The 24,499-nt window shown below is 49.0% G+C and overlaps 1 protein-coding gene across 1 annotated transcript; it reads right to left on the bottom strand.

Annotated features, from left to right (window-relative positions):
- Positions 1–4,898: 4,898 nt before the first annotated feature.
- slc15a4 (solute carrier family 15 member 4) lies at positions 4,899–24,323 on the bottom strand. Its single transcript, XM_068311098.1, has 9 exons — positions 24,157–24,323; positions 23,016–23,634; positions 20,500–20,792; positions 19,925–20,066; positions 19,637–19,717; positions 17,974–18,154; positions 16,031–16,189; positions 12,496–12,654; positions 4,899–6,340 (listed from the first exon to the last, which is right to left on the bottom strand). The coding sequence occupies exons 2-9, from the start codon at positions 23,586–23,588 to the stop codon at positions 6,189–6,191; spliced, it is 1,740 nt and encodes a 579-aa protein (XP_068167199.1). The 5' UTR covers positions 23,589–23,634; positions 24,157–24,323; the 3' UTR covers positions 4,899–6,188.
- Positions 24,324–24,499: the final 176 nt, after the last annotated feature.

The following is a 24,499-nucleotide window of genomic DNA, read 5'->3' as shown; positions in this document are numbered from 1 at the left end:
GGCGTTCCTCCGGCGGAACGCCTGATGGCGTTTGGACCAAAGGGGGTTTCAGGAGCGTCTACTGCTGCTAGCATCGGTGCTAACGTGTGTTAGCATGGTGGTCCCCAGCTGTGGCTGGACGACTTTCCTTCGAAGTTTCGACGTTTTGAAGGAAAAGTTGTTGGCTCCGCCCCCATAACCTCTGAAGAAGGGGGCGGAGTCGAACGCGAGGAGCGATGGATGCAAACAAAAGGTGTTGAATGTTTGCTTTCCTGGAAATGTTTTATGCAGATAATTGCACAAATAATAATCGTATGCAAAATGTCCCCAAACAAACGCAGTCGGCTGAAAAATTGCATTTTGTTCCGTGAATGTTATTACCGTCGCCGCGGCGACGGCTGATTGCGTTTCCTGTCTTAGTGTTTTCCATCCAGCTGAGAAATGTTCACAGCGTTTTATCAGCGCTCATCAAACAGAAGCACCACCTTCAGAGTAATTAGGGATCAGATTAACTCAGTTCCATCGGCCGCCGCCGCCGCCGCCAGCGGCTCCCGGAGCGCAGCGGCCGGCTGGTGGCGTTCCTCCGTTAGCGCTCGACGCTAAACGGCTCAGTGATGGATTGCTGCAGCCAAGATGGGAAAAGACTAAAGGAGACGAAGGACCATAAGGAGCTAGCGCTAGTAGCTTAGCTGAGCTAAAACAGAATGGAAACAAGGGGGAAGTTGGTTAGTTAGCTAGTTAGCCTAGCTATATCTTAAGGAAAAAAAAATCAGTGGCTCTGAAGATTAAAAAAGTGATTAGAGGACGAACTGTTCCTTTAAGGGGTCTCATGCTACAAGCTGTAGGAGGCTAGTTTAGCTAGCATCACACTTTAATGACTTCAAGCTGTGGCCCTTCTGATTGGCCGATGCTGACATTCTTATCCTAACCCTAAAGCAAGGCTCCAAATTCCAGCCAATCCAGCCAGGCTACGCTAACCTCCTGCTAGCATACTTAGCAACACAAATGCTAACGGCGGTCGTTCTAATTGGTCGGTGGAACCAGAACCGGCTCTCGTCCCGGTGTTTCCTCCCCCTGTCTCGTCGGCTCTCTGGCGACTACGGGGTTGGGCGGGGGCCCTGAGGGGTCCGTGTGCCGGGCGTCGGCTGCTCTGGGCTGTGAAGGGCGTGGCTGAGCGGGACTGGGAGGGATTTAACTGTCAGCCACAAGGGGCGTGATTGATGGGGGGTCCTGTGTAATTAAAACAGCGCCGCAGCTCCTCTGCGACCGGCGGCGGTGGTAGTAGTGGGGGTAGTGGAGGCGGTGCTGGGGGTGGCGGGGGCCTCTCCAGGTAGCAGAAGCGTAGCCCATTAAAGCCCCCCCCAGGGGCCGGTCTCAGACATCAGTTTGAACCTAATGGGATGCAGGAGATGTGACGCTGCGTTCACTTCCTGTCTAGAGGCGGTGGGACGACTCCTTCAAGTCCCGACTTCCAGAAGAAGACCCCCCCCATATTAAATGTCTTCTTAGTTAAATTGATGAAGTGAGACCCACAAACCCCCACTAGCGGTTGGCAGCGCTCCCTCCGGTCCTCGCCGGCTCTATCGCTGCCGTTTCCAAACGGTTCTGATTGATGGTCTCCGTCTGAATTCTTCTTTAAATCCGTTCGCAGGAGTTTTACAGCAAACACACAAACACGCCGGCGCGGGGGGGCGGAGCCGTCAAGGTCGCCGCAGCGTCCCGGTCTGACCGTTCCTTCCCGCCGGACTCCAGCGTTCCAAAACAAAACCCTGGTGCCAAACCGGAGTCGTGTAAACACAACGTGAACACGCTGCAAACACGCCAAGACGTCCCGCCTCTTCCTGGCTGCCGCCCCCCCCGATGGAATCCAGAAACGAGGGTCATAAATTTACATCTGGGTCATAATGAAAATGTGTTTACCCCCCCGATCCATCGTCCAACAGATGGTGATGTCATCGTTGTTTATCGTGCAGCCGTTGACTCGTCAAACGTTTCATTCCTGGACTGCTTTAAGGGTCAGGTCAGAGTTAGGGTCAGGGTTAGGGTCAGGGTTAGGGTCAGGGTTAGGGTCAGGTCAGGGTTAGGGTCAGGGTTAGGGTCAGGTCAGGGTTATGTTCAGGTCAGGGTTAGGTTAGGGTCAGGTCAGGGTTAGGTTCAGGGTTAGGGTCAGGGTTAGGGTCAGGTCAGGGTTAGGGTCAGGGTTAGGGTCAGGTCAGGGTTAGGGTCAGGGTTAGGTTCGGGTTAGGGTCAGGTCAGGGTTAGGTTCAGGTCAGGGTTAGGGTCAGGTCAGGATTATGTTCGGGTTAGGTTAAGGTCAGGGTTAGGGTCAGGGTTAGGGTCAGGGTCAGGTCAGGGCTATGTTCAGGTTAGGGTTAGGTTCGGGTTAGGGTCAGGTCAGGGTTAGGTTCAGGTCAGGGTTAGGGTCAGGTCAAGGTTAGGTTTAGGTCAGGGTTAGGGTCAGGTCAGGGTTAGGGTCAGGGTTAGGTTCAGGTCAGGGTTAGGGTCAGGGTTAGGGTCAGGTCAGGGTTAGGTTCAGGTCAGGGTTAGGGTCAGGGTTAGGTTCGGGTCAGGGTTAGGTTTGGGTTAGGTTCAGTTTAGATTTATCTTCATTCGTTTGTGGGTTAAGGGTTAGATTAGGGATAGGTTCGGGTTAGGTTCAGGTCAGGGTTAGGTCCAGGTCAGGGTTAGGTTAGGGTCAGGGTTAGGTTCGGTTAGGTTCAGGTCAGGGTTAGGTTTGGGTTAGGTTCAGCTTAGATTTATCTTCATTCGTATGTGGGTTAGGGGTCAGATTAGGGTTAGGTTCAGGTTAGATTAGGTCAGGGTTAGGTTAGGGGTTTGGGTTAGGGGCTCGGATTAGGTTTGGGTTAGATTTATCTTCATTCCTTTGTGGGTTAGGTTAGGGGTAGGTTCAGGTTAGGGGTAGGTTCGGGTTAGGTTTGAGTTAGATTTATCTTCATCCCTTAGTGGGCGGGGTCTCCTCGGGTTGCAGCTGTGAATCCTGACGGATCCTGACTGTAAAGCGTTTCATTGGCCCATCGTCTGTATGACGTCGTTAAGCCGCCGCCTCCTCAGGACTAACATCCAATCCGTTCAGGAGACGAGTTGGACTTGTTTTCTTTTCCCTCGGCGTAGCCTTACAGGGATGGACGGTGCGTTCGAGTCCCGTGAACCCCGAGTCAAACGACTCGTTTCTCGTCTCCTGATTGAGAACCTCACACAGAAGAGAAGCTGCAGGAAGTCGACTGAGGAGGAGCTGAGATCAGAAAATGAGGGAATGAAGACGAGGACTCCGAGGCCGTTGGTCTGCTTTAGTCCCAACATCAGCTAATCTGAACCAACACCAGATGATACCTCCTAATCCTCCAATTACTGGAGGAACTTCCTCTGGGGCTACGGCGGGTCGCTCATTAGACGGACGAGACGCCGAAAAATGATTAGAAGCAGCTTAACGTCGTGTAGATGATGACATCACACCAGCACGCCGAAGACGAGACGGAGGTAAGCAGCGATCTGATGTCGGATTTAAATGTTCGTTCAATGTCTGTTTTAAACATAATTAGCATTTTTTTCCCCCCACAGTTTAAGGGTTGTAGAATAATTATTGTAGATTATTTAAAAGGTGATACAGGAAGTCCTCAAGATATGGACAACTGACTTTCGAACTTAATTTATTCATTATTGACGGGGTCGTTCTCCTGTAGGTCACTCTGAGGGAAGAGAACGTAAGTAATTAGAGTAGTAATGACACTACATTAGTATATAGAGTACTAAACGGCATACCTTTAGTATGTAGAGTAGTACTGACATTAGTATTTAGAGTAGTAATGACATTACTTTGGTATATAGAGTAGTAATATTACTTTAGTATTTAGAGCAGTAATATTACTTTAGTATTTAGAGCAGTAATGACATTTAAATGACTTCAGATGGAGATTAGAGATTGGAATAAATAATTTATAAACAATTCTGAACCTGTTGTGTTCTTAAGTTGAGGACTTCCTGTATTCCAGCCTCTTTGTTCAGCAGGTGTGGAGTGAATTTCTCTCCATGTCCAACCCTCACCTGTTTACCATCACAGTAAGAGCAGGAGCTCACTGAGCATGCTCAGAATCCCCCCATACCCCCCCAAGGAAAAAAAGAAACAGCGATGTTTTTACATTCCTGCTGCTCCCTGATGTCCCGGCAAATAAATTACGCTAAAATGTTGGCAGGCCGTTCTCGGGACGATATATCTTGGCGTTAGCCCCCCCCGCCCCCCCACCAGCCCCTCCATGTGTCAGCTACTCGTCTCCGCCTGAGAAACAAGCCGCCACACTGGAATTACGACCCGCAGGCGTGTTGGTTTCCGACATGGAGCTGTCGGCTCAGTCACGGCTGTTTGGGTCAAATTAAACGCGAGACGTCCGGCGGCCGAGGCGCTAAAAATGATCCGCGACGCCGGCTCGATTTCAATCTGTGTGCGGCGACTGGGGAGAAATACAGCGGCCTCTTCAAGGAGGTGATGACCTTTGACCTCGGCGTCTGCAGCCGTTCTAACAGCTCGCCGTAGGGTCGTGTTTTGGAGAGCGGAGAACATTAAATCTGATGAATGTAGAAGAAGATCAGAACCAGCGCCGCGGTCGCTAACAGCAGCTTCAAGCTTTAAAAGCTGTCATTCAGACAGGAGATGATGTAAACTACACACACACACACACACACACACACACACACACACACACACACTTGGAAATAAATGTTAAACTCAAAACATGAGCTGTTGCCATGGAAACATCACAAATAAATCCAGTAAAAAGGGTGAGAACGGAGTTAAGATGTTCTTATATTAAACACGTTAAACACGACGGGTCGGATGGTTCCGTTTCAGCATCCGACCGAAGCAGATTAGAAAAATACGAGCAGCGAAATATAAAGGAATAAAGTCAAACAGCATTTTAATTTATTTTAATGACCACAAATATAACAAAAAACATTTCAGTATAAAGAACACAGAAAATAATTCCAGAACAAACGGAATAAATCGTTTGAAGAGATTAAAGCCAATATAAAGTACAGGAAGTAGAAAATAAAACACACACTGGTTAAACGTCTTTAATGTGCTTTAGAAACCAAACTTTATTTTGAAAGGCAGTTTTTCTTGCTGTTGTCACTCGACATCACGGCTCCGCCCTGAGGTTCTTATTTTAATGAAATGCAGTACCGTATTCTGGCAGTTAAAACACACACACACACACACACACACACACACACTTAAGCTAAAACAAAGGCATCAGTGCAATAAATTAAAAAAAAACACATTCTAGGAAAAGCTGCAAAGACATGATAACACTGTAAAAAATAGAAGGTTCATTTATTTACCTGCTTTGACGTCGTCATGGGTGGATTTGTGTGTGTGTGTGTGTGTGTGTGTGTGTGTGTGTGTGTGTGTGTGTGTGTGTGTGTGTGACCGAAACTTTAACGTAAAGTGGATGTTAAAAGTCTGGAAACGACACACACACACAAACACACACACACACACAACCGTTCTGTTCCAACACACCTGTTGCTCTGCAGCGTTAAAGGGGCGTGGTCAGAAGCGCTGGAGCGTTAAAGGGGCGTGGTCAGAAGCATGAGCCACGCTGCTGACCACGAAGCTACAGTTTAGACGGGAAGTAAGGGATCATTTAATCAATCGCTTTAATCTGGTCTCCATCTTCTTCATTCAGGGGCCTCACCTGACCTCCTACCCTCCTCATCCTCATCCTCATCATCATCACGGTGGTGAGTTGATCATGACCACATTTTTACATTTTTGGGTGAAGTGCTTTAAAAACAAGTTTCCAGTCTGAGAAGACGGTTTAAAACCCCAAAAACTGTAATAAAGAAATAAATCAAACAAACAAACAAACAAACAAACAAACAAACAAAGCGACTGAAGGCTGTCGTCAATAACAATAACTAGATTTATCGTACCGGCTCTTGAAAACAATTTTAACTCGTTTTAAAACCTGTTTTTATGGCTCCGCCCCTCAAGTCCAGTCCTAACTGGTAGAAAGGAGGAGGGGCTCAAACGTGGCTCCTCCCCCAACATAAAAGAAACACGCCCACCTCACAGGTAAAAGCAACATAAATAAATCTCTAGGGGCCACTCCAGAGTCCTGACAGGCTCTGGAGGGCGGGGCCTCTCAGGCGGGTGTCTGGGGGCTGGTGGGCGTGGCCACACCGGGTGGACATCACAAGGAGGCGTGGCTCGGCCGTTTGCTTCCTGCGCGGCTCCTCTGCTTGTCGTACTTGACGGAGACGATGATGAAGACGAGCAGCGTGACGCCCTGGATCGCCGCCAGCAGGAAGAAGTAGTAATGCAGCGAGCAGTCGTTGATGTTTCCTGTGAGGACACCAGAGGGAGGGGCTTAGACCAGAGGGAGGGGCTTAGAAGTTAAAAGACGTTCTCCTCCCGAGCCGAGCGGCGTGGTCATCCTCGCTCGAGAGGAAGGCTTGGAAACAAACGGCGGCTTCCTGTGGCTGACTTTGGTGTGAAGGACAAAGACGAAGAGCGGCGTCCTCCTCCTCCTCCTCCTCCTCCTCGCCGTGCCAGACGAGCCCCTTGACTCTGCGGTCGGCGGCGTGAAGGAGGCTGTTCAACGCTCTTGTGGTTGTTGACGGAGGTCACGTGACGAACGGCGGCTTCAGGCTCGGCGCCGCCAACGATCATCAGACGAGCTCACGTGACGCCCGGCAGCAGCTACCTGTTAGCGTGTGTGTGTGGCGCTGCCACGCCCAATCGTGAGGAGCGTGTGTGTGTGTGTGTGTGTGTGTGTGTGTGTCCATACTAATTACCGGTTCACACTCCATCAGGTCAAGCTGGTGTTAATGACTGAAACGGGCCTAATTTTTGGCTTGTTAGAGCCCCGCCCCCTTTAATTCAATCTGATGAGGGGGCAAAGGGGGGGCTAACGGCCTGTTCAGGCGGGGCCACCAGGAAGGGCCCAAAGAACAGACGCCTGGTGAGTCCATCTTCATCCGTCCTCATCCTCATCCCTGATTCTATTAACGGTTCTGCTGGTGTTTTTATTGGACGGGGCTGGGAGGAGGGGGCGTGTCCAGGTGGGTCGCCGGGTGGCGAGAGGTTTTAGAAGCGAGGCCCAAATTTGTAAAGATTGCTCATTTCATCCACGTCATCTTGGAACAAAAGCGTCGGTTTTGTTCCGTTTGTTCGGCGAAGCGTTTGACGTCAACGCCTCGCCGGCGCCCAAAACGCCTCGCCGTGTTTTCATCAGAACCTTGTGCTGTCACAAACATCCAGAGAGCCGGCTGTTGTTTCAATTAACCTTCCCTTTGTGTGAACTCTGAATGCTCCGCTGCGGCGCAGGAGGAGACGCCGCGTCGAGCAAACAAAAACAAGCGTCCCTTTTTTTAATTAAACACGCACAATGACGGGCGCAAAGAGGCACGTCTGGGCGCACGACTGTGTGGGCGTCGCCTGGGTGGCGTGCGAGAAAAAGGAGTGGGGGGGGTTACCAAGGTGTGTGCATGAAGCTTCACATCATCTACGAATAAATAGAAAGAGGTTTGGTCCAAATGTTCATTTGGAGCTGAATGAAAATCCATTGATCGATTGATCGGTTATGAACTGGATTCTACTCTCTGGACACTCGGGGTATCACTACGCCATGATTCCTCACAGGAGAACTATTTAATCATCATGACGAGTTGCTGCTAGCCGTTAGCTCAGTGGACGAAGACCAGGAAGTAGGAAACAACTCCTGGAATCTAAATGATTAAAGTTAAACCTCGACTTACATCGTTCTCGATTAGACATCGATTTCAAAAAAATAAATACACGGAAAAATATAAATCATGTTGACGTCACTTTCCTCCACTTTACGTCTGTCTGCCACAGATACTGGAATAAAATGACTATTAAAGCGTTAAAAGTATTCACTCCTCTCCACCTCTACGCTGATGACGCTCTGCTGTATGCTAAACGCTTAGCATCTTCTTTCACAGGTAACTAGTAAACCGTTAAAACATTTAATATCATGTTACTGTACAATAAATCAGAATAAAACATATGATATATTATGAGCCCGTAGCAACCCCCGTGACCCACAATGAGGCAGAAGCAGCTGAGGACGAGACGGAGAGGATTTTTCTGGACTAAATGTAATTGTCAGCTTCAAATAGATTCATATGAACTAAATATAATTAAAATACATTCATGAATAAAGTTCAGAACACAACTGAGAATATTTATCCAGTTTAGCCTGGAGACGAGTTCCTTCCTGGAACTAGTTAACGACGTTAGCCTGTGTTCGCTACGTGCTAAACACAGTTGGACGGTCGGTGTTGGACCGGTCCGACATTAACCCACGCCGTTCTGTGGTTCCGCCCACGTGCGGTTTTAATTCCACGGCGCTGCAACCTGTCAGTGACTGGAACACGCTTTTGCTTCGGCGGCGGCCTGTTTAGCATCCAGCGCCGCGTTGGCGGCGGTGTCACGAACACGAGCCTTCATGTTCCGCTACACGATTTAACGGCGACTCGTCCGCCGCTGATCAAAGAGCAGGATTAGCCCGTTTGAAGGCAGCGATGTCGCCGCTACTCATCATCGCCTCCGACGAGCACTGAGCGGATCTCCGGCGCCGTCCTGCGTGGAAACGACTCCCGTCTGCGATCCGTCTCCAGTGGATAATCAGACATCAGGGGGAATAAAGGAGCGGCGTGATGACAGGACCAATCACACACCATTGATTCTTCATCAACACTCGCCTCTCTCAGGCGTCTGATCCGGGTACAGAGGGACCGATGACCCCCCCCCCCATCTCTCATCTTAAACTGGTCAAGTGTAAATTGTGAGAAACACCTAAAAAAAACAAAAGCGTTGGTGAATAATTCATGAGGCGAGCGTCTTGACTGGAGAGCGCCGCAGGAAGGAGGAAGTGCATCTGCAGTGGGGGTGCGATCAATAATCCACCTGAAGAGTCTGCCTCTGCAGACTTAATTAACACGCGAGGAACGCAGAATGCTAATTCTGACGGGATTCAAACCTGCGCTGAGCGACAACGGTAACATCAGCATTCGACGACCCGTGATTGGCTGTGCAGCAGCTGGGCGTCAGCGGGACGCCTGAAACAAATCCTCGTCTCAGGACGTTTTTACTGCTGCGCTGCAGGAAATAAGTTGCTGCCGCAGCCGATATCCCGCTTCCTGTCTGCTTCACTCCTGATGGGAAGTTTCTGAAGCCACTCAGCTTCACATCACGCAGACCAGAGCTCCAGAACGGATTCCAGTTTAGAAACAGTTCTCCAGTATTTGTGGCAGACGTAAAGTGAAGGAAAACGACGTAAACCTGATTTTTATTTATTCTTTTAGTAATCATTTCGATTCCACGACTCTCTTCCTGCTTCCTGGTCTTCGACCATCAAGCTAACGGCTAGCAGTACTTTGTCACGATGATTAAATAGTTCTACTGAACCGAACTTTGATGTCTTTCTTTTTTTTTTCTGCGGGTCGCTAACACCAGCTAGCCGTTTCCTTCCACCAATCCGGTGGCAGCGATCCACGACGGGACACAGAAATATCTCCTGAAACGTTTGTGTGAAGCGTTTTGAAAGCTCGTCCTGACAGATGACGGTTCACTCCATCTTTGTTCCAGATTTCACAACTTCTCTCTAAATTAGACCCCAAGGAATACAAAAAAACACAAAAAAACCGACACCAAACAAACAAACAAACAAACAAACAAACACCTCGGATTGATGGACGATCCTGCAAACGGTTTAAGGTTTCCATCGTTTAATGAGTTTCATTAAACGGGAGTCCGGCCTCTGATTGGCTGCTTTTTCAAGAATAAGGGAGAATAATTACAGCCGAGGAGACGCGCAGTGGGCGTCTGATCGCAGCCCGTAAATATCTGAGTTATTGCACAGACACACACACACACACACACACACACACACACACACTGATGGGTTCAGCCCTATAATGTTTGAGTGATATAAACTCGTGGGCAATTTACCTGCGAGTGGGTTTGAGCAAACCATGTGAGTCCAGATGAAACGGGTCAATATCAATTTAACGTTCGCAAATGGATCAATTCATCCCGACCCACCGGCGCAATGACCCAACATTTTAATGCTCCAGTGCATCCAACGCCATCCGACCCCCCACCACCCGCAGGGGGCAATCGATGCGCGTCTGTTTCGGCTATAAATATAGATATTCTCTGCAGCTCCTTCAAACTTTACGACTGACGCCAGAGTTTGGCAAACGGCCGCCGCCGCTCATTATTTTTCGTTGCTCTGTGCTGCAAAAAAAAAAAGTGGTTTTCAAATGAGACACTTTTGAGAAGAATTTTCCAGATGTGACATTAAAGGTGTGACATTTAAGCCAAGTGTGATCCCACACTCCAACGGCAGGATGTGAGAACGCCGCCCGGGCGTTTGATGTCAGATCAGTCAGAGGAGTGCAGTCATTTCCTGTCACGTGACCGAGCGAATGATCCTCTGACCGTGGAACAGACGACACGTTCTGGCGTGTTCAAATCAAAGCGGTGAGCAGCTGAAGGTCAGGAGGGTGTTTTATGCCATATTTCTCTAGCAGGGCTGTAAAAACAGCCAATCAGCACGCGCGTGATGGATGAGCGCTCGTCCAGATGCGACCGCAGGAGGAGAGTGTGTGCGCCTGGGATTTCAAGGATCAATAACTCCACCGCATCGGCTCGCTGGGCGTTAAGTTTTGGAGCAGATGTGTCTGGAGCGCGCAGCGGACGGATCCTTCAGCGCCCGGCGGCACATGTGGTCAAACACGTCTGTCATGAGGTCAGAGATCCGTTCATGCAGCCGCACAACTGGAACCAATCAGGACGCCGCTGGAAACCATCGACAGAGTGAGCGCTCCTGTTTCGCTCCTGTCTTGGACTCGTCGTTCAGGTGTCGCAGGTTCAAATCCTGCTCGTCCTGCAGACGTTGGAGGATCATCTCCCATCACCCCCCCCCCCCGACGCAGGAGGGACGTCTTTAGCAAACATGACGGGTCCCCATCTGTGTTTGGCTGCAGGGACGTCTTTACTGAACAGAATCCGACCCCCCCGGCCTGTGATTAATGTTGCTCATCCATCTGCAGCTCGCAACGACTTTGCACGGATCACCCGAGACGCCGTTTACCCCGCCGGGGGCGGCCGTGGAGACGAGTTGAATCCGTTCCACCTCCGGAGCCGCCAGACGCTGGAAAACAGCCACAAAACAAACGGCGTGACTCCCAACTGTACCCAACGGCTCAGCATTGTGCCGCGGCGCCCCCATCGGCGGCCACAAGGCATTCTGGGTCCAACTGCCCCTGGAGGGTGGATTTATGAAGCGCGCCGCGCGCCTGGCACTGCTAACATCATCAGGAGCAGCGCTCTACCTGTCGGCGCTATTAATGAGCTATCAGGTGTTTGTGTGCAAAGCGTTTACAGTGTTGGCTTATTTACTGCACGCTCAGGGAAAAGTACATCTGGCTGGGGGGGCCTCCTCTTGCTGGGGGGTGGGGGGGGTCCATCCATCTGCTGCCACCAGGATGCGATTCATTCTAGCAGCTGGACAGATTTACACAACCTTTTGTCGTTAGTTTGACGTGACTATTTATTATGGAAAACACTTTAAAAATAAGAGACTAGCTAAGAGTGCCCCCCCCACACACCTCCCCCCCACACCTCCTCCTCCTGCATCTCATCTCCAAACTCTTTAAGTGGATTTTAAATCAGCGCCGGCGATGAAAAGCTCCAGGCGTGTCTCCGGATCCCTGATGGATGCGGTTCTGTTTCCAAACGTCCATACACGCAGTCGATGGGGGGGTCGATGGGGCGCTAACCGCCTCGGCTGGGGGAGTGGGGCTGAGCGGGGGGGGGGATTATGGACCGCCCGCAGAAAACTGCAGCAGTTCGATCACCTCCGATCCGAGGAGAGTTTAAATACAGCAGCAGCATCCTTTAGGTTCAACTACAAAACGGCTGAATCGGTCTGCTGGTCAGACAGCGTCGATACACACACACACACACACACACACACACACACACACACACACACACTGGAACAGCTCAGGTCGATCGCTTGTTTCTGTTGTTCAAATACTGAAACCTGACTGACTTTATCAGGATGAAATCAAGTTTTTTTTTAATAAGGAATCTTCTTGTAAATGTTTTTTACATATTAAGATTCCATCCATTTTAATTCAATTTAATTTAATTTAATTTAATTTAATTTAAAAAAAATTGCATCAGTTGAGAAGCTTCTTTGCGACAGACGTTCCTGATGATGAATTTCCCTGACATTCAGGATGAAACTGTAAATAATTGAACTCCACAGAGACGCTGGCGTCCCGGAGGGTTTCATGCTTTTACTTTGGAAGGACAGCTGGAACAAAACAGCTGATTTCCATCTGAAGGAGGCCACGATGCTCCTGGAACATCTAATGACCCTCCGAGGCTCATTCAGCCGTCGTTAAGCTCAGATTGCATCGCGTTCCGCCGTCTACCTGCTGGCGGTTTCCAACTCTTACCGAAGTCTTTGTGCGACGACATCCATCCGATCTGCTTCAGCGAGACGATGGCCAGCAGGCCGGAGCCCACGAACGAGCCGATCCCAGAGAAGAAGAAGAACAGACCCATGATGGCGCTCTGCATGGACCTGGGCGCGGCCGAGTAGGCGAACTCCAGCCCTGCACGGAGCAGAAAAGCACAAAGGAAAAGTGTGGATTAACAGGAAGTGCGTCTGCGTTCCGTATCGCCGCGGCGACTGTTTCCCTTTCATTTTATTGTACTTGACACCCAAAGGTTTCCTCTGCAGCTGCCTGACAGCTAATTTACCACAGCGGCGCCGGTCTGCGGCGCCATTGTCGGCCATCTGCTTCGTATTTTGGTCTCCAAGAAACAGTTATTTCTGGAAAAGCCATCACTCAGTATTTACTGTGTCTTCAAAGAAATAAAGGAGCTGAGGAAATGGGCAAGGGACCTGAGAGAGGAGGAAGAAACATCAAATGCGTGTCTCTTTTCTCCGTCAGATCCGCCTGCGTGTGAGCTGACATTGATAATTTCATGGCGCCTCAAACATGTGATTTTTCGAATGAGGCCCTATAGCTACATCTGTCGGGAGAGATTAGAGAGCTGCAGTTAAACACCAGCAAGACCTTCAGTAAAGAACGACTTTACACAAATTAATATGACGGCGACACCTGAGCGGTTTCTTCACAAATAAAAGAACGAGATAAGAGCGCAGGAAAACACGCACGACCTTTGCAGAAGTTCACAATAGGTTTGTTTTATATCCCCGGCTAACCTTTTGATAGCAGCCGACATCAGTCACCAGCTTTGCATATCACGGAGTCGTGTAAAGGTTGTCGGGTTTGGCTGCAGGCTAACAGGAACAAAACACCAACATCCTGTCGACGTGACGACACGAGAACAACACGCCATCACAGCCGTGTGCGTTTTAAACAGCTTGACCTTTCGGGAAAAGGCAGAATTATTTAAGGGAATTCAAAACGTGAAGACGTGAAGGGAAAAGTTATTTGTCGTTCTTAGCGAGGCAAAATAAAAGACAATTAAAAAACCCAGCAGGGATCCAGTGTTCATTTTACCTCCAGAAAGCAGTGCATCTTGGGATGCGCTTCAACAAAAATGTGTGCATCCCAACATGACATTTATGCATCCCAAAAGTAATAACAGAATATACGGTAGTAGCGACGCAAGGATTGAGTTTTGCAATAGTATAATATAAAAACTAAACAAACTTAATTATAATTTTTTTATTAATAACATCATAACTGAGTAAAAAGAAAAAAGTTAAATTATATCTCAGTTTTATCAAAATATTAAAGCCTGGTCGTCATTTAAAAAACAGTTTTAGAAATATATAAGGATGTAATAGTTTTTGTTTGTTTTTTTACTTTTGCTTTCACTCAATAGTTTTCTTTGCCTTTAATTCATGTATTCTCCTGTGGACACTGAACCAAGCTGACAGAACCTTCACACACACATTTCAGTAATATCTGTAGTAATATCTGTAGTAATACATGTCTCTTTTTCTTCATTAACCTTTTATTGTATTTTTATGCAAGAAAGCACTCATTGTCACTTGCTTTTTCTCCAACTTTTGCATCATTTTTCGAGGCATGGTGATAATCAATCAACCTTTATTTATATAATGCTTAATCTCATCATCAGACATTTCAAAGCGCTTTAACAGACAGACAAACCCAACAGGACTCTTCTTGTTGCTCTGGGGGGGTTGAACTGACTCCACTCTCGCTGCAGCGTTAAAACCAGCAGACGTGTTGATGTTTGGTCGATTTTAATCAGACAGAATCACACAGGTGAGTCTCCTGACGAGAAAACTTGTGCGAGAAATTTGTGTGAGATCAGAACATAATGGCGATTTCCAGGTTTGAACTTTAAGTGGAAGAAATGTAAATATTGTGAATATTTTTGTTGCATGTCAGTGCATGTCAGTGAATGTCAAGCTTGCGTCTCATGGACGCACGCTGTCTGACAATCGTGCATCCCTTTCAAAAAATGTGGGTCAAAGACTCAAGGACGCAGGCAAAAGAGGAACACTGGGACCCGGGGTGTCGTGTCGGGGAACGAGGCGCCGTCCTGCAGCAGGAAGCAGCTTTAAAACATTCATCCCAACTGAAGAGAAGAAAGTTCCCCTGAACCAGACATGTGTCACGTCCCCGTCAGCCTGTCCTCCCCGGAGGTAAGCCCAGTGGGACGCTGTACCAGCCGAGAGCAGAACATGGTTATTTTAAGGATCCCTATAGCTTCATCATGTCTGGATTTGACTTTCATGGGGGGGACCCTGAGATTTTTTGTGCAAATCCAAGCATTTTCCAGGCGCCTGGTGGAGTTCTGTTCCACAGCTTATTAAAACAAATTCCACTAACCGTGGATTTAAACTTGAAGATGTCAGACCTTCAATCCGACTCAAACCCTGCAGTGACCGATAATCCTTCCGCCGGGTGAGCAAAAGAAAAGTCTTAAATATTGATGATTCAATCTCCCGCCGTGTGGGAGAGACTGCAATAACATGACCTGTGGTAATAGAGGGATGACTCAATCACAGCCAGAGTCCTAACAAACTGGATCCGCAGAGATAATTGAGGCCTGAGGCCACCGGAGCGATAAAGACGTGAAGGAGGAGGAAAAAAAAACCACATGGACACAATAAAAGGACGATTTCTGTCGCTGTGCAGAGAGGAATGTGGAGGGGAAGCGTCGGCCATCCCATCCGGAGCAGAGGACGGTCATACCGTTACCGTTACAGCGTGACATCAGAGTCATTTCACACTTTGTCACGTCATTATACGACCACGGCAATCAGCGCGTCTTCGTGAAACGTCATTTCCTGTTTGGATCGCGTCTCGCACAGGAAGAGAGAAGACGAACGCCAATCAGAAAGCAGATTTCAGCCGTTGGTTCCTTCAGAGCAAACAGCTACTGGAGGATTATGAGTAACCTACCACCAATAAAGATGACGCGGCAAAGTCGATCAACTGAACCACCCGTTCGGAAATCAATGCAATACATTTGATATTTATTCAAGTGCAAATTTCCTCCGCAGAGCCCTGAGGTCACTTTTTATCGATTGGTTCCAAGTCGGCTGAAGAAGTGCGCTGATTGGACGACGAGGTCATGTGTGTAACGCATCTGTTAATCCGTTACCCGGCTCTCGTAGAGGTGAGACATTTATGTAATGATGTTAATTGTGTTACCACGGTGACAACACCTCCAGGGATACACACGTGTGTATTCATCCCGCTGGCTGCTGTATCCGAACGACGAGAGGAGGACGAGGGGTTAATTAGAGTCGGGGATGAAGGCGCGGTCGTCATCGTAATGTCAATTTTAAAAGGTTACCTTTTACACGCCTCCCTTTTTTACCGGACGACGTCCTGCAGAGGCGGACGATCGGTTATTGATCGGCTTTCCTGCAGCCTGCAGACGCGTCGGGCTGCTGCAGAATCAAACGCGTTAAACCTCGGCCGGCGTTCCGCCGCGGCGTTCCAGCTCAAAGCGCGTCAAACGAGTGTACCGTACCTGCGATGCTGGCGAAGACTTCGCTGATTCCGATCAGCACGTACTGAGGCACCTGCCACCAGATGGGCAGATCTGCAGCGTAGTAGATAACGCTGCCCAGCGTCTGCTCGATGGTGCCGTTCGTTTTGACGATCTCCAGGCGTTTGGTCTCCAGAATACCTGAGAAACAGAGAGGACTGGCATCAGGCTGCGGAGACACACACACACACACACACACACACACACACACACACACACACACACACACACACTCACACTCACACAGTGTATACAAGCCTCTAAAAACTCAAGAGAAAATGGGGCGCGTTATGTATTTCCGTCAGGATGAGCACACTCGTTTAACTTTATGACAGCAGCAAACAGCCAAACTGCCAGATTGAGAGGACGCAGAGAATGATGGGAGTTTTTTTAGGGCCACTTCATTAAGATCACATCTGCACGCGCCCGTATTACCACGTCTAAGAACGGATCGGCCAAGACGGTTCAATAATAAGAGTCAAGCAGTTGTCATGAAGCGCTGCCGCCTCCTAACGGCTTTATTTCCGTCGTTATTATCGTGTAACCGGCGGCTGTTTGCAGATAACTCCCAGAGACGGCCTGCTATCATAACTACACTTAATGCTGCGTTTGAGAGGAGTCGTATCCTTGTAATCCGGCTATCCCATAATACCAGACGTCCATCTGGGGCAGTGTGGCCGATGGGCAGCCCCGAGCAAGTCTGCAAACACCAACGGCTGCTTTCTGATCCCCGCTGCAGTTTTCAGAGAGAGGAGAGAGGGCGTCTAAAAGCGGCGGCTTTAGCCGCAGCAGATTAGCGCTCCGTTAAGAGAACATGATAAAAACGCGCTCCCTTCGAGAGCGACGGCGGCGCGGCTTTTTGTCAAGTGTGGACTGACTGAGAGGTGGATCAGTGGCGCGACGCGGGGGGTCCAGCCATCTTCGTGTCACGTGACACGGCGATACGACAGGGTTCCCCCCCCCACGTTTCTCGCAGCGGTGATGAAATCGATTGCAAACGGCAGTGACAGCGTGTCCGAAGCCGCGGCGTTCTGTCGGACCGGGCAAACGGTGCCACGCCTCCCCTCCACGTGTCTCCCAAAGAGCGTGTCGATCCAGGTCACCACGACGACACGTGCTAGTTGTGCATTCACCTGGTGCTCCGTGACCAATGGCCGCCGCCGCATCGGAAACCCTTTCTCTCCACTTCCTGGACTCAGAATAGCTTTTTGCAATATTCACAATTTTATGAGCCTGAATTGGAGTGCAGGGATTACACTTTCTTTCAGGAGAACCGAATGGAAAACTGAATTCCTCGACAGCACATTTTGCACAGCAGAATAGACCCCGTTCCACCAGGACGCGCTCACGTGGGCTGAAACGGACACGTGAGGCGTTGGTGTTACGTTTGGTTATTCGTGCTTTCGCCACATCTGGACGATTAGAGGAGGATGGAGGAGGATGGAGATCCGGCGGTCGGAGGACATCCCTCATTACGGAACGTTTATGGAGATAAATGTTCACGCGGTGTTCAGCTGTCGATCTGGGAACGCTTCCTGGTGGTTAAAACGATAATCACGCTGCAGGTGTTTGCTCCGCCAGAGGGCTCCACTTTAAATTTAAATGTTTGAATGTTTAGTAAATTAAATTACAGCTCCCAGCAGCTGCTGAGTCGTGTTTGACAGAGGATCTGGGTTAAAGACGGGGCTTCACGTTGTTGAGTGAGAGCGCAGGAGGCAGGCGTTGTAGGAAACATGAGGGGCATCGATTCTCAGGAGGGTTACTGATTTGCTTTCTTGCTGCCTCCAGGCTGACGGCCCGGCTGACACTTCATTTCTAAAATAATCCACAGGCTAGGAGCCGACAGTCCACTTAGAGCCCCGGACGGCGGCGCCACAGCTCCCCCTTTCCTCCACAGGAAGAACCCTCGCAGGTGGAAAACTCACCCGCCGCCACTGCCGAACACATCACAAAGAACATCCCCACGGCGATCCTCTTGAGGGAGGAGGGCAGCAGGCCGCGGCGCTTCAGGATGGGGTCCACCACTTTGTCCTTGAGGGGGATCAGCATCAGGATGAGCACCGCGTCGAACATGGTGAGCCAGGCGGCCGGGAAGCGGAACGCCGTCTGTGGCAAGAGAGATGAGGTGAAACTCAGGAGAATGACGCCGCGTTCAAAACGGGCCGCCGCATGTCGGTGAGCAGGGGGTGTCTGCGAGCAGGGGGTGTCTGCACGGGGCTGGGAACAGCTTTGGCACCCCCAGGTGGTCAAAAATGCACACAATGACATATTTATTGAGACAGAATGCGGTCCGTCCTGTAGATGATTATCACCTCTGACTGGTTTTAGCTCCTGACGTTCTGATTCGTCAGCAGCGCGGTGACCTCACCGCTCTGCTTCTATTACCATAAAGGAAAAAACCGCAATCAGAGGAAACACATGAATCCCGCGTGACGATCCAGGAGCCATAAACGGCCAGAGAAGCGTTCTGCAATTCGGATTGGGAGCGCCATCTGAGCTCTTAACACTTCTGATGGCGTCGTTTGTTCTAAAATTGAATTTCCATTTCCTGGAGACGCGGCTGGCAATCTGTGAGCCGCTCCTCCGAGAGCGTACCCCCCCCCGTTTGCACATTATCATATTCAATATGGTAGGAATGTTTAAGGGAGAGGGGGTGCGGCGCGTCCCAGCAGGTCGGCGGGTCTGGAGGCGTGGAGCTGGTGCGTTATTAGACAGTAATAATCTAATTAGTCGTGATTACGGCTCCGCCTCCCGCTCCTGCTGATGAGGATTATTAGTGCGGAGCCGCTGTCATCGCTGACAGGTGAGCTGAGGTGAGCCCAGGCGTCTAATCTCACTTCCTGTTTGATGTTGAGCTGGCAGAGGAGGAGGCTTAGTCCTGTTTTTAAAGGATCGCTGCGATTTAAACCAGCAGTTGTGAAACGCATTTAAACACAAAAGGGGGGGAAACACACGTCGGCCAATCAAAGCGGGAATTTCCCCAGTCTCGGTTTCACTGGTAAAACTGGAGGTTTGAAGGGTTTCACTTCACGTTTCCACAGAGAACAGACCTACTGTACCGTCCTTCCTCCTCTGCTCGGTTTCAGTCTGAACCCACCTGAACTCCACCTCAGGAGGGGCCTGCAGGGGGCGCCACGGGGCCCGTCGGCTCCCCGTCGGGCCCCAGCCTGCACTAGCGTCCTGTTTACTCCACCTGTAATTCTATTTGTTAGTCCAGATTGAGTTACTGGACCGCTGGCGGGGGTTTGTTGTCCGTCCGTCTCCAGGGAGCAGAAAGGAGCTGACGCGCTATGAATTATGGGCCGTTTGGCTCCTCACCAGAGCTTCTCGCGCTAATTGAGTCTCAGAATGGACTGAACCTGTTCGCCACTCATGTTTTCTCAGCTCATTAATATTCTACAGGAGGATGGGAAGCTTTGGGGAGCTGGATAAGATCCCCCGGGTGCCCCAGGTATTCCAATCAGCGTCAGATTACTAATCTGTGAGGTTAGGTTGTGGAGTAAAGTTGTTAATCCTCGCCTGACACCTCCAGACGCTTCAGGACGTTTTCATTCCAGAAAGAGGAGTCCGGATCGGGCTTCAGCTCACCTGGAAGGAGCCGGCTGTGCTGTTGGGGGCGCTATCAGGGATCCTCAGGTGGAGGCTCTGCAGGACGTAGGTGGTCTGCATCTGCAATAAAAAAACGAGGTAATTCCCTCCTTTGTGACGTCTGGAACAAAAACTATTCTTCAATATTGAACCAGAAAATAATCTTTCCTCATATTAACGAATGCGTGCGCGGAGAAGCTCATATTGAAGCGCTAAACGGAGTCGGATTTTTTCATCCAATGCGACACCTGGCTTATAAATGCAGATTTGATCTGAAGCCGATCTCACCTGGAAGTAGACGGTCCAGTACGGAACGAGAGCGAAGAACACCGGCAGGATTTTCACCAGGGATTTCACCTCCTCTACTTTCTCCTCTGGAAATTTTCCTCCGTAGGTCACTTTGGCGCTGTCGAGCAGCGTCGGTTTGTTGCTTCATGGGAAAGAACGATAAATCCAGGCGTTAAAAGAGAAATACAAATATCTAAACTGTCAGTTTTTTTAGCCTTAAATAACAGCACTTCCAAAGGAAAACCTTTATTCCAAAGCCTATAATCCCACCTCTAGAGGAAACGCCTTAGAAAGAACTCTTGAAAGGCTGCAGGATTGGCCAGTTTCAAATATTCAATGTCATTTATGAGCCAAATGCGTAACTTTGCTCCAAAGTCAAGTAACAACACTTCAGAATAACTTTTCTCAACCGAGATTGGAGATGAACGCCACGACCGGAGGCGGGAGGAAAATAACGGTGGCCAATCAAAGAGCGCGTTAACGTAAAGGTCCATCAACACTGAGCAAATGAAAACACTCGCTGCTCCGCTGAACGGCGCCGTTCTGGTATGTAATGGAGAACTGGTCTTCCTCACCGGAGCAGGTTGGGCTCCTTGGGCTTCTGGGAGCAGAAGGCGAAGCCCAGGATCTGGAACATTGAGGTGAAAGCGCTGCCGTCGGCCGGCTTGGTGATGAAGACGGTCCGGCCCAGGAGGAAGACCACGAAGGACACGCCCAGGCACACGGTGGGGATGATGTAGCCCAGCTCAAAACTGACGTTCTGCTGGATGTAGGCTACGCCCCCCAGCGACAGGATGGCGCCCAGGTTGATGCACCAGTAGAACCAGTTGAAGAAGCGGCGGGTGGCCTCCGGGCCTCTGTCTTTGACCTGGGATCAAACACACACACACAAACACACACACACATACACACACACACACACACACACACACACACACACAACATGATCACATCACCCAATCCAGGTCTAGTCCAGTGAAACTCCGCCTTCATCGAGTAAAACTGCTGCAAACAGGAAGTAGTTTAGAGATGTAGTTATCGAGGAATTCATTTCCTGATGTTTAAAGAACATCTAACTCTTCCTGAACAGCTCCTGAATCTACGAGGAAACAAACGTCTCCCTGGACATGAAACGCCCTCAACGGTTCACCCGCTTCCCTTCCCGTCACCTGCATCGTTTTACTCAGACACGCACCATGTGACCTCTGTCATTTCTGCAGGCAGGTGCAGGAACCCTGATTACCAACAGGAAGTTGAAGAACATCCAGAGGAGCGCCGTTTAGTTGGTGATTTCAGAGGTGGAGGAAGTTCTCCTTATCAGTGGCGTTTGCAGCGCCGTCATCGATGGGGCGTCTAAAGCGATGTCAGACTAAACTCCAAATCAAATTATTAATGATACCTGATTAAAATTAAGCTGATAAAAAGGAGCAGGAACAAAATGACACTGATGGCTCAATCCCACCGTCGGGCGCTGAGGATGATAAAAAGCATCTGGAGAAAACAGATTTTTCTTTTCTCCTCGTCGGGGAGAGATAACCGAAACAAATGGCTCGGTGCGGTGATAGCACACACCATTAGCCTAGCAAAAAGTTCCAAATTCAATTAAATGTCTATGCAAGCATATGATATTATTCTCATAAAGCCACTGGTGCGTTCCACACACAGCGGTCCCTGAGGAGGAGGAGATTTTATCCCGCATGATGAAGAGGATGCTTCTTTTCTGTATGAGCATGCAGCGGCTGCAGCACAGCTGCAATTAACTATGGGGGAGATAGCATCTGGGCCGGGCGGGGCCAGCCGGGCGGGGCCAGGCAGAGTCCCTCTGCAGCCACATTCACGCATTATTGATCACGATCAAACTGACCCGCGCATTATCAGACCGTGAGGAATTAATTGGTGCCGTAATGGACGACCCCCGGATTAATCACGACAGAAACGACTGGTAGAGAAGAGGTGATTGAACTTGGCGGGGACGCGTTCCATTTTGGTTTTTATCAACGATTAATCTACCTATTATTTTCACCACGAATGGATTCTACGGTGACATTTAATAAAATGGTGACAAATGCTCATCGGATTCTCCGGAGCCATAACTGATGATTTCAAATTGCATCTTTTGTGCAAACAGTTTATTTACTTCGTCAATAATAATCAATAAAGAAGATGAGCAGCAAATCATTCTAGAGGTCTGTCTGTCAGAATACGTGGCGGTTACTTTTTTATTAACTCGCCTACTTATTGAAAGTAAAGTTGTACCTTTTGTAATGACTGTGTTCAAGTTGCATTTAATGAAATAAAACCTCCAAACATTGACTATGGCAATTTTCCAACTACATGGGGGTGTAATTATTATTTTTTTGACAGCAGAGAAGTCGGGCGCGACAGGAAATCGAGCATATTTCAAGAATTAACAGCTCGCATTGCCACTTAATTAGTACTTTTACCTGGAGGAGAATTATGGGAGAAAATGTGCTGTGTTTCATTTTAAAAATTTTTTATTTTTTTATTTTTTTAAATCACTTGACAGATTCTTCTGTTCGGCGTTGGTGTCAAAGTCTCTTCTGTTTCAGTCTCACGTGTGGATTTTTCAGCGTGATGTTGTGTGATATGTTTGTTTGCACATTCTCAAAGGGGGACCCTGAGAGAAATGGAAAATAATTTAATGAGCGCAGTGGGCTAAAGTACTAATCATGTTCTCTCTGCCAGTCCTCTTTAAGAGGTTTTACCCCAGCCTGAGTCGACTCATTTGAAAAACAATGACCCCACTGATGATCGTGGTTGCTTATAGAGGCTCCGCTGAACAACCTGACATTAGACGGGTTTCACTTCCTCCCAACTCCAAGCATCCTTCAAAGTATTGTGCTTGTGTGGGGGGAGGGAAATAAAGGGTTTATAAGCGATTAGACATCCTGCTCTGGAATGCAGAATCAATTCAAGCAGCCATGTTGGTGGAGGGCGTGCATATCTGCGTGAACTAATGCACAAGAAATTCTGTCACATGTCCGATCGCATGATGTTCCCCCTCCCCCCCCCCTCCCACTCCCTGCATTCACTACTTTAAGACGTGAAAGTTGTATTATTCATACTCTACCTGATCTGCCCCAAAAGGAGTAATGTTGGACTTCACAGTCCCCACACCTAATGCGATCAAAAACAGTCCGCTGTAGATGGCCGGGCCACAATACGGGGAACGAATGGGGCAGGTGACGTTGCTCGGAGGGGTGCTGTTTGTGCTCAAACACTCAGCAGGCTGCACAGGAAAGGCCATCTCTTCCCCACACAGTTGCGTCCTGGTGTCTTCATTCGAGATGAATGGGAAGAACATCATGCCGATGAAATATAACACCAAACTCGACGCTATTGTCAAGAATTTCCCAAAGTACGCATCAGCCAGCCAGCCTCCGAACGGTGAAATCAGGTAGGTGACCCCCATGAACATCAGAGGGGCCTGGCTGGCCTGGGTGCCCTCCCAGTTGAACGGACGGCCGTTGAGAAATAGGACCAAATTGGATGTGATGCCGTAGAACGCAATCCGTTCCAATGACTCGGCGAGCAGGACGGCAGCGCACGCCAATCGTCTTCCCTTGAACACGGATGGTGTCGGAGGTCGCCTCCCGGAGTCCAGAAGTGGGGTGCTCTCGTTGGCGTCCCCGTTTTCGGCCATTCTCGTCCAACTTCCTGGATCGTGGATGAGTGAGAAAATAAAAAACCTGCAAATACAGAGGAGGTGACACAGTCAAATACTGCACTGATGACGTCAGAGATGGTAAATAAGGGGAATACACACATAACAAACTTTAAGTCTTGTGTACTTAATCAGTTCTAACTATACAAGAGGGACTATTTATGACTTCATGCAGGTTTTTGTTATTTTTTAAAGTAGATTTACATAAATAGGAAGATGCAGGATTCGTCACCCCCACTTTCTTTAGTTTCCACTTATTACACATGAAATACGGATTAATAACGTGAATAGCTCCTTGTATGGACAAATGTGATTCAATGGGGGTTAAGACACATTAATAATATAATGTATGTTGTTTATAATGATTGTAATAAACATAAAACAAACAAAAATACTATGTCAACTTACACCATTTGGTTTCTTACCGGTAAATGTTGTTGACACGCATAAACACTGATTGAGCAACAACAACACGAACACCACAGGAGAAATAAGTTAGCTAGCATTAGCTTAACGATAGTTTGGTAAGAGTTTGGGTTGAGCTGACCTTCAGTTATTGAAACGCGTCCGACTCGTCTTCAGTTGTCTCCATTAATCTACGTTAAACAGACTTGTCGTGGGTTTCTTTCTTTCACTTTGTCTCGTCTGGAACCCAAACTTCGTCAAAGGAGAACGGGGAGGATAAGTGTCACAGTACTGTCGCGTGACACCCCGCTGAATCAACACACGGTGACGCTGCCCCGCGCTCGAGACGATCTACACATCACACGCACGCGACGTACCTTACAAATGGACTCGCGCTTGGCTATCCCAGTGATTTGGAAGTTTGTTCCGGGTACGGGGAGGCGGTTCTTCCATAACCAGGAAGTAGCCGGCTTTTACTTTTCTTT

Source organism: Antennarius striatus, chromosome 3 (genome assembly GCF_040054535.1).
Source record: "Antennarius striatus isolate MH-2024 chromosome 3, ASM4005453v1, whole genome shotgun sequence".
Classification (NCBI taxonomy): Eukaryota; Metazoa; Chordata; class Actinopteri; order Lophiiformes; family Antennariidae; genus Antennarius; species Antennarius striatus.
Note: the sequence above shows the minus strand (reverse complement) of the source record. Positions and strands in the feature narration are given on the sequence as shown.